This window comes from Micromonas pusilla, assembly GCF_000151265.4.
Source record: "Micromonas pusilla CCMP1545 genomic scaffold MICPUCscaffold_12, whole genome shotgun sequence".
Taxonomy (NCBI): Eukaryota; Viridiplantae; Chlorophyta; class Mamiellophyceae; order Mamiellales; family Mamiellaceae; genus Micromonas; species Micromonas pusilla.
This window is the reverse complement of record NW_003315893.1, coordinates 282,247-291,357: the sequence shown is the minus strand read 5'-3', so window position 1 is coordinate 291,357 and position 9,111 is coordinate 282,247. Positions and strand designations below refer to the sequence as shown.

General features: G+C 69.2%; 6 protein-coding genes across 6 annotated transcripts in view; 2 read left to right on the top strand and 4 right to left on the bottom strand.

Moving 5' to 3' along the window:
• Positions 1 to 2,547, top strand: part of MICPUCDRAFT_48531 (bZIP superfamily DNA-binding transcription factor) — a gene marked incomplete at its 5' end in the record, with an annotated part of 3,591 nt that extends 1,044 nt beyond the window's left edge. Inside the window, 3 exons of the mRNA XM_003062521.1 lie at positions 62 to 148; positions 310 to 898; positions 1,042 to 2,547. Of these exons, the coding sequence (XP_003062567.1) occupies positions 62 to 148; positions 310 to 898; positions 1,042 to 2,463 (2,098 nt within the window). The 3' untranslated portion in view covers positions 2,464 to 2,547. The remainder of the gene's footprint in view (positions 1 to 61; positions 149 to 309; positions 899 to 1,041) is intronic.
• Positions 2,548 to 2,614: 67 nt separating this feature from the next.
• On the bottom strand, positions 2,615 to 3,418 carry MICPUCDRAFT_52080 (uncharacterized protein; the record flags this gene model as incomplete). The annotated part of the gene is made up of 1 exon (XM_003062292.1): positions 2,615 to 3,418. One exon carries the CDS (start codon positions 3,416 to 3,418, stop codon positions 2,615 to 2,617), a length of 804 nt encoding a protein of 267 aa, XP_003062338.1.
• Positions 3,419 to 3,544: 126 nt separating this feature from the next.
• MICPUCDRAFT_52079 (uncharacterized protein) lies at positions 3,545 to 5,011 on the bottom strand (the record flags this gene model as incomplete). The annotated part of the gene is made up of 2 exons (XM_003062291.1): positions 3,545 to 4,002; positions 4,201 to 5,011. The coding sequence occupies 2 exons, from the start codon at positions 5,009 to 5,011 to the stop codon at positions 3,599 to 3,601; spliced, it is 1,215 nt and encodes a 404-aa protein (XP_003062337.1). The 3' UTR covers positions 3,545 to 3,598.
• Positions 5,012 to 5,155: 144 nt separating this feature from the next.
• MICPUCDRAFT_21530 (uncharacterized protein) lies at positions 5,156 to 5,536 on the top strand (the record flags this gene model as incomplete). The annotated part of the gene is made up of 1 exon (XM_003062520.1): positions 5,156 to 5,536. A coding segment is annotated over one exon (381 nt), but the record flags the coding sequence as incomplete, so codon positions are not given.
• A 1,845-nt stretch (positions 5,537 to 7,381) lies between these two features.
• MICPUCDRAFT_52077 (uncharacterized protein) lies at positions 7,382 to 7,594 on the bottom strand (the record flags this gene model as incomplete). The annotated part of the gene is made up of 1 exon (XM_003062290.1): positions 7,382 to 7,594. The coding sequence occupies one exon, from the start codon at positions 7,592 to 7,594 to the stop codon at positions 7,382 to 7,384; it is 213 nt and encodes a 70-aa protein (XP_003062336.1).
• A 156-nt stretch (positions 7,595 to 7,750) lies between these two features.
• On the bottom strand, positions 7,751 to 8,968 carry MICPUCDRAFT_52076 (uncharacterized protein; the record flags this gene model as incomplete). Its single annotated transcript, XM_003062289.1, has 1 exon — positions 7,751 to 8,968. The coding sequence occupies one exon, from the start codon at positions 8,966 to 8,968 to the stop codon at positions 7,751 to 7,753; it is 1,218 nt and encodes a 405-aa protein (XP_003062335.1).
• Between the last annotated feature and the right edge of the window lie 143 nt (positions 8,969 to 9,111).

Sequence of the window (9,111 nt, the reverse complement as noted above, 5' to 3'; positions counted from 1 at the left end):
GCCGCGCGCCCCGCCCGCCCGCTGGTCGCGGAGGACTTCTCTGGCTCTCGCTCTCCCCCAGGAAACAGCGACGTCGGGGCGCTAACGCGACGAGCCCGCGCGGAGCCCCGTGGTCGTCGCAAGGCAGCGACGCGTCCGGAAGCAGCCGGTGCGTCCTCCCCGCCGATCGATGGTCGCCGATCGACCCGACCCTCCGCCGCCCGGGGCTTTTTCCGTTGGAGGATTGGACGTTTCTTCTCGGACGAAACCCATTCTTGGAAACCCTGGAATTCCTGCCCCTCCCCCCCCCCCCCCTCCGCGCGACCACAGAGGATGCTCGGACGACTCCAGCGCGTCGAAAGCCACGCGCGCGCCGCGCACGCCCCCGCACGGGCCGACGCAGACGCCGGGCGGCGGCGGCGGCGCGACGCCGTCGTCGCCGCGCGCCCCCCCCCCGACGACGCGCGACCACCACGACGTCGACGATTTATTATTCGTCCCGCCAGACCTGGAAGCCGCGGTCAAGCTGGAAGGGCTCGTGGACCCGGACGATTTAGCGTTCGCAGACGCGTTCATCGACGACGTCGCGGGGGACATCCTCTTCGGCGACGGCGGGATGCTCGGCGACGCGGGGGGCGTCGCGCCGGGCCCGGGCTCGGGCGCGAACGGCAACGGCGGCGATGGCGGCAACGGCGGCAACGGCGGCAACGGCGGCGGCGAGGAGGAGGACGAGGAGAAGAAGCGCGCGCGGCTCGTGCGCAACCGCGAGTCCGCGCAGCTGTCGCGGCAGCGCAAGAAGCAGCACATGGACGAGCTCGATCTCCGATGCCGCGGGCTGCAGGTGGAGTGCGCGGAGCTGCACAAGCTCGCGCACTGCCTCTCCGCGGAGAATCATCGCTTACGCGCGCACTGTAACCTGGTGAGACTGCTTCCCATACGACCCCGTTCGCGTGGTGCACGCCGTTCCTTAAGGACTTTTCCCGTCGTCACTCTTCACCCGCGCTTCCCTTTCAACGTTTGACCGGTAAGACGTTCGACTGACCGATCGCTTCACCCACGCAGGTGGCGACGGGGAAGACGCCGCCGGAGACGCCGCCGCCGCCGCCGCACCCGTACGTCGCCGCGCAGGTTGGGCCGGGTGGGATGACACACATGCCGATAACACCGATGATGTTCCAGCCGAAGATACCGCTGCCGCCGAGGGGTGGGTTCGTCGCGCCCGCGCCCGCGCCCGCGCCCGCGGCGGCGGCGGCGGGGTCCAACGCGGGGTCGACGCCGTCGTCCCCAGCGGGGGCGGCGAACGCCGACCACGAGGCGGAGCTGATGGTCGCCACGAAGAAGCGGAAATCGAACGCGAGCAAGGGCGTCGCCGCGGTCACCGCGGCGGCGCTCGCGGCGTTGTCCGTCGCGTGTCTCTCTCTCGGCAGCAGATCCGGAGCCGGGTCCGGAGGGCAGCTCGCGCTGAGCGGCGTCGCTCTCGGCGGTGCGCGGAGACACCTGCTTGCCGCCGCGACGAGCGGCGTTTTCGGCGGCGACGACGCGGCGGAGGCGGTGCCGGAGCGCGCGCTCGTCGCGGCGAGGGCGGATCTCCTCGACGCGACGACGCGAGCGACGGCGACGGCGACGGCGGCGACGCGTCCGCCGCGTCCGACGATGGAGATGGAAAGACCCGCCGTCATCCCCATGCGCGGGGGCGAACGAGAGGCGATCCCTCTGCGCGGGAAGTCGCGCGAAGTCGCGCTGCCGTACGACGGCGAGTCCTCTATCGAGACCTGGGGCGCGACGGACGACGACGGTTGGATCCCGACGACGCGCGCGTCGAGCGAGGATGCGCGTTTCGACGCCGCCGGGGACGCGACGAAAGACCCGTGGACCGCCGCGTTTCACCGCCTCGGACACAACGCGGAGACGCTGCGCGAGATGACTTGCCGCGAGATGTTTCGATTCAACGCGCTGGATTTGAACGCCGCGGGCGGGGACGTCGCGTTCACGCGACGGCTCAGCGAAGCCGCCGCCGCGGAAGAGGAGGAGGAGGAGGGCGAGAGGGAGGGCGACGTGAAGAAGGCGACGGGCGCGCGAGGCGAGCTCGAGCTGCCGCCCGTCGCGATCCCGCTGCCGCCGCGCGACGCGGGGCCGTCGGAGTCGTCGTCGTCGTCGCTCGTCGGGGGGTCGGACGCGCGCAGGCCGCTGCCGCTGCCGCTGAAGGAAGAGAGAAGAAGGACCATCGGCGACGACGCGCGCTCGGGCGCGGGCGCGGGCGCGGGCGCGGGGGGATTCGGCGTCGGCGACGACGAGTCGTCGCTCGTCAGCGTGCTCCTGCCTCCTCCCGCGGCGTCCGCGTCGCGCGTGGGCGGCGCGATGCCGACGCTGTCGAAGCTGTTCGTCGTCACGCGCAGCCGTCGGACGTCGGAGTACGTCACGTACTCGTGCCGGTTGCCCGTCGTGGACCGCGCGGCGGCGGGCGCGACCGCGGGGTGGAGCTGAGCCGACGAACGTTTCGTGTACTGTAGTACGCGTAGTTTTTTTTGAAACGTGAAAGTACGCGCGCGCGTCGACGACGTCGCATTCATTCTACTCTACCCCTAAGAGCTAACACCTCCGTTCCGTTCGCTACCCACCCGCGGCATACATCGCGTCACGCGTCGCGCTCGTACGACGCCGCCCACATCGCGCGCTCCATCCCGACGAGCGACAGCGCCCCGTCGTCGACACCGCTCCCCCACAGCTCGATCCGCCGCCGAACCATCGCGAGAAAATACGTCTCGTACTCCTTCCTGGTGTACTTGAGCGACGGCGAGACGACCGTCTTCGCGGCCTCGTCGCTGAAGAACGGCACGTAGTCGTAGAACGCGCCGAGGAGCATCGACGCCGTCGCGGGGCCGACCTGGAACAGCGCGTCCGGGGGGGTTCCCTTGGACAACGCGTCCACCGCGCGCAGCAATCCGTCGAGTTGGTCCAAACTGTGCCAAACTTCGTCCTTCAACGCGGCGGCGATCTGGAACGCGGCGTTCGTGATGCGCGCCGCGTCCTTCGCGTTCCTGGACAGCATCGCATCGCCGCCCTGCGGCCGCTTCGCGTTCCCCGCCATCTTGAGCTTCCAGAAGGCGACGATCTCCGCCGACGTGAGATGGAGACCGGAGACGTGATGCTCGCCGTCGACGTCCTTCGCGCGCTCCCTCGCGGCGGCGATCACCGCGGCGACGTCGCGCGCTTCTTTCGCGCACGCGTGGCGGGAGACGACGCCGTCGTACTTCGCCTCCCATCGCGTCCACTCGCTCGCGTCGTCGCAGTTCCACAGCGCGGCGCATCGACGCAAACGCGCGGGCTGCCCAGCCTTGTCCGCGACGTGAGGAAGACGCTGTTGATGAGATCCGTCGCCGCCGTCGCCCTTGCTCTTCTTCGCGACCGGCGACGCGGCCGAGGGCGTCGAGCGCTTCATTCGACGAGCGACGAGAAAGAGGCCGGGGAGGATCCGCGCGTGGGGCGCGGCCGCGAAGAAGAACACGGTGGACGACGACCAGACGCGAGGCGCGCGGCGATGAGCAGTGAGCCCCGTTCGAAGTCGTCGACACGTTGTTGACGACGAAAAATCCTGAAAAAAAAAACTCCCCCGTCATCATCATTCGCTCAAGAACTCGAGCGCCTCAATCAGCCACTCCCCGTTGCTCCAGCTCGACACCTCATTCGCGTGCGCGTCGCTCCACTTCGCGGGGATGCTGTACTCCTCGAACTGCTCCCGGAGCTGCTCCATCTCCCATCGCGTACGAATCCCCGTCCACAGCGCGATCCGAGGCGACCCCTCCGAATTCTCCGAAATCTCCGAATCCGAATCCGCGCCGAGCGCGGCGGCGATGTGCGCGCACGACGCCAACACCCCCGGGTTGTACGGCGCGAACGACTCGTTCACGACGAACGTCTCCGGGAACGAACTCCACGGCGGCTTATCCTCGTCCCACTTCTCGCCGCCCCACGGCGTGTGCCTCCCGTTGAAGTCGCCCAACACGGGGACGTCGAACGCGGCGACTTTGGGTCGTTCCGTACGAGCGATGATATCGGGGTGGAGTTGAAAGGCGTCAGAAGCGGAGTTGAAAGGCGTCGAGGTGTGTCGGGATTGAAAGCGAGGGTTGGGAGGAGAGAATCGCCGGGAGAGAAAGTCCTTAAGGATCGGCGTTCACCACGCCAACGCGGTCGTATGGGGACCAGTGTATACCCAGAACGCACCTTTGTGAAACACGTGCGCGTGACGCATGAGCGTGTGCAACGCGGCGAATCCGCCGGCGCCGTGCCCGAGCAGCGAGATCTTCCCCACGTCGTGCTCCGCGCACACCCTCGGGAGGATCATCTCCATGAGAAAACTCTCGTGGTTCGAGCTCGTGGTGTCCGCGAGCCACGTCGCGCGGTTAACGCACAGCTCGCAGACGATGAATGAACGCCCCGACGTCCACCACGCCGAGTTTTGAATCGCCGCGCCGCCGCCGACGCCGTCGCCTGCGTTCGCGCCGTACCCCGGCCCCGACGGCACGACGACGATCATGTCGTACGGCGTCTCGCGCGTCGCGTCGTAGTCCGGAGGGAGCGTCACGCGGTACGTCATCGGCGACGGCAGCGGCGCGCGGTTCGGCGGCTGGTCCGAGGGCCCCTCCTCGTTGATCGCGGGCCCGTACACGAGCCCCGCGAGATTCGCGCGCAGGGGCTCCAGGTCGCGGTAGCGATGGTACGCGCGATCGGGGTCGTACTCGAACGGCGCGTCCGGGTTCGCGAGCGGGATGACCTCGTCGTCCGCGTCTGCGTCTTCGTCCGCGTCCTCCTCCCACGTCGACCCCGAGGGAGGGGGCTCCGCGACCGAGCGCGATCGCGACGGGCGGCGAAGCGCGCGGTGGAGGCTCGGGCGAGCGGCGGCGGTCGACGACGACGACGATGGAGAATTTCGTCCGCGCGCGCGCGGCGACGCGACGACGCCTCGAGACCTCGCCGCGGACGCCCTCGCCGACGCGGCCGCGGCGACGCCGAAGCGCATCGCGCCGCACGTCATGTCGTGTTCGCGCGTCCAACCTCGCGCGCGGGGCTGCCTCGACAGTGTGTGACGCCTCTCGAAAGCGACCTGACCTAAAAACTCTGAAAAAGCGCACGCGCACGCGCGTCGCGTCGTCGCGTCGTCAGCGCAGCGCTACGATCGATGCTTTTCCTTCACACGGGGCCGCCCCCCCCCCACGCCGGCGCGATGTCGGACGGCTACGCGGAAATCGCGCGTCTGAACGCCCTCGCGAAGAATCAGACGTGCGCGGACTGCGCGACGAGAAACCCGCAGTGGGCGAGCGTGAACCACGGCGCGTTCCTGTGCATGAACTGCAGCGGCGTGCATCGCGGCCTCGGCGTGCACGTCTCGTTCGTGCGATCGACGACGATGGACACGTGGTCCTCCGCGCAGTTGAGGCTCATGGAGGTGGGCGGGAACGAGCGGCTGGTGAAGTTCTTCGACAAGTACGGCGTCGGGAAGGGCACGCGCGCGGACGTCAAGTACAACAGCGACGTCGCGAGGGCGTATCGCGACAAGCTCCGATGCGAGGTGGAGGGGCGAGAGTGGAAGCGCCCGCGATCGCTGAGCGGCAAATCGTCGTCGTCGTCGTCCAGGGAACCGAAAGCGTCGTCGTCGTCGTCGTCGCGGCGCTCGAAGGGCGGGTTCGACCTCGCGACCGGCGCCGGATCGCTGCTCGCGCGTCGGCACGAGACGTCCGCGGAGGACGCGAGCTGGCGCCCGCCTTCGCCCAAGCCTCCGAGGGGCGCGGTCGACGGCGCGTTCCTCCTCGGTCTGTCCCCGGCGACGTGGGTCGCGCATCTGAAAAAGTTGGACAGGCAGGAGGACCGCGCGTACCACCTGAAGAAGATGAGCGCGGACGAGCGCGCGCAGGTGGTGGCGGCGATGTCGGGGACGGCGCCGCCGCCGACGCCAACGCGCGCGGGGAGAGGGAGGACCGCGGACGGCGGCGGCGGGGGCGGGGGCGGGGGCGAGACGAAGGCGCGCGGCGGCGGGGGCATCGCGAGCATCGATCCGTTCGGGCTGAGCGGCGGCGGCGGCGACGGCGAGGAGGAGGTTTCGAACGGCGGCGCGCGGGACGGCGGCGAGGAGAGCGACTCGGACGACGGCGGCGGCGGCGGGGGAGGACGAGGCGACGACGAAGGAAAATCGGGAAAGGCGAGGTCGAGACCGCCGAAGAAGAAGAAGGACTGGGACGCGAGCGGCTCCGAGTCCGACGGCGACGTGGGCGGGATCGACGCGTTCGTGAACAAACGAAGAGGCGACCCGCGGACGACGGAGGAGCTCGTCGAGGCTAAACGGCGCGAGCGCGAGCGTTTCGAGAAGGCCGCCGCGGAGGAGAAGGCGGAGCGGCGGCGGATGAAGACGGAGAAAGAGGAACGCCGACGACGGACGCGGGAGCGGGAAGACCAGGAAGCCGCGCTTCGATCCGCGGTCGCGAGCGCGGCGTCGTCCGTGCGGGACGAGACGCGATCGCGAGCGGGGAGGAAGAAAGACCGAGATGCGGATCGAGACCGCGCGCCGCCGCCGCCGCCGCCGCCGTCGTCGTTCGCGGCCGCGGCGGCTTTCGACGCGCCGCCGCCGCCGCCCTCCGCGTCGTCGACCATGACCGGGTTCGGAAGCAACCCGGACGCGAAACTCTCCGGATCGAGCCTCGGCGGGTACGAGTACGATTTCCGCGCGCTCGCGTCCGCGGCGGCGGCGCGCGGCGAGTCGGCGATGGAGCGCGCGAGGGGGTGGCTGTCGGGGACGCTGAAAGGATGGGCGGAAACTCTGGACGGCTCCTCCGCCTCCTCCTCCTCTCGCGGCGCGCCCGGGGCGCCTTCATCTTCCTTCGCCGCGCCGAGAGTCGGCGGCAGCGCGACGTCGGCGCCGGCGGCGGCGCCGAGATCGGGGTTCCACGCGTTCGACGTCGGCGGCGGCGGCGGCGGGATCGGGATCGGGATCGTGGAGGAGCGGCGAGGGGACGTCGGCGCCGTCGGCCGGCGACGCGCGGTGAAACCCGAAGACGCGAAAGGGTTCTACAGCGACGACGACGACGACGACGACGGCGGCAGCGGCGACGGAGCCGCGGGGAATATCGCGTCCTCCGACGACGACGAGTACCCCATGGCGAAGGCTGAAGCCGCGGGGAAGTCGGGGGACGTGTTCGCGAACAGCATCAAATCGTTGGCGACCGGATTCGGGGGACAGGCGAACATAGACTCGGACTGACGAGAAGCCGAACGCGTAGCCCTCATGTACCGTATGTAGATCAACGACGACGTGGCGTCGTTAAAACTCTAGCTAGAGAGCCTACTAGGCAGATCTCGCTCGCGGTCGCTCGAGACGCCTACTACCGTAGTCTACTACCGCGCGTTCGTTCTTCTATCGTCGACCGCGGCGAATTCGGCTATATCCGTACGCCGCGGGCACGACCACGCCGTACCCCATGCGTTCCGCCCACTTGTCCAGACCGCTCGGTTCCCAACACTGCGTCAACGCCTCCGACGCTCGATGCCGCAGAAACAGCTCGTACCCGATCGTCCCTTCTCTGCTTCCGAACCGCCCGTGCAGCCCGGGTAAAAAATCCCTCGTCATCGCGCGGTGATCAAAGTCCGGCAGTGCGAGCTATACAAGCGAACGTCAGGGTGGAGTTGAAAGGCGTCAGACGGAGTTGAAAGGCGCCGAGGGCGGGGATTGAAAGCGAGGGGTGGACGGAGAGATGCGCCGGCAAAAGTCCTTAAGGATCGGCGTTCACCACGCCGACGCGGCCGTATGGGAACCAGTGTAAGGAGAACGCACCTCCACGACCCACGCGAGCGCCCGCAGCGTCGCGTACGCCGCGACGACGCCCCCCGCGACGTACCCCGCTCGACGCGCCGCGCGCATCCGCGCCGCGTCCGCCTTGAGCCACTGTTCGAGCGCGTTCATGACGCGAAACCGCACGTGCAAGTCCCCGCGCCGCGCCGTGACTCCGGCCCCGCCCCCGCCGGGGTGGTGCTGCGCGTGATGATGAAGCACGAACCCCTCGCCTCGCATCGTCTTCGTTCCCCCGGACGCGACCACCGCGCTGCCGGGCTTGACGGAGAGCTTCAGCTCGCGGCCGGGCGTCAGCGTGGGAATCGCGACCACGGCGCCGCGCGCGTGCTCCTGAGGGCCATTCCATACACAAAAAAAATGTTCACCGGTCAGTTGAAAGGGGACGCGATCAAGTGTTGAAACCGAGCGGTGGGTGAAAAACTTTTGTATAGAAGAACGCACCTGCCGCGTCAACGCGCACCACACCGTGACGTCCAGCGCGTGTCTGTCGCTCTCTTCTTCGCCTCCATGCGCCGCGGCCGCGTCTCTTCTCGCCGCGTCGCGCACCTCGCGCGGCGCGCCGCGCGTGAAGCGCGCGTGCCGCAACTCCCGCACGACGAACGTCACGCTCTGCAGATTGTTCGTGCGGAGCGCGCCGAACCGAATCTCGTGCCCGTCTCTCCATCCGGGCGCTATCCGCACGTTGAACACCTTGGCCTCTTTCCCCGGGACGCACCCCCTGTCGATTGACGTCAGCGTCGCGACCATCACGCCCTCCCTCCGCGTCGTCCCGGAGTACAGCTCCTCGAGCGTGCACCAGCACTCGCGGACGACCGTCTCCGGGATGCCCAACGCCGCGCAGAACATCCGTCGCGCGTGTCGCTCCTCCGCCTCCGCCTCTCTCGGGTCCATCGGCTCCGGGGCGTGGCCCTCGCGGTCGTACCTCGCGCGCGCCGCGGGGTCGCTCAGGAGCTCGTACGCGGCGCCGATCTCTTTGAACGCGATCGTCGCGCGCTCGCGCTCTTCGTCCGTGCGCGCCTTGTCGGGGTGATGCACGCGCGCGAGTCGATGGTACGCCTTGCGGATCTCCTCGCCCGTCGCGCGCGCCTTCGCGGGGAGGCTTAAGACGTCGTACGGGCATCGCCGCGACGACGGCTTCTTATCGCGCGCCATCGCGACGACGCGTCGCGGTCCCCGGCGACGCCGTCTGCGGCCGGCACCGCGCGCGGAGAGGGAGTGCGGGGACGACGCGCGACGACGCGCTTCGAACTTTCTGTCTGTTTTTTCATCGACCCGACCGAGACGAGCGAGAGCGC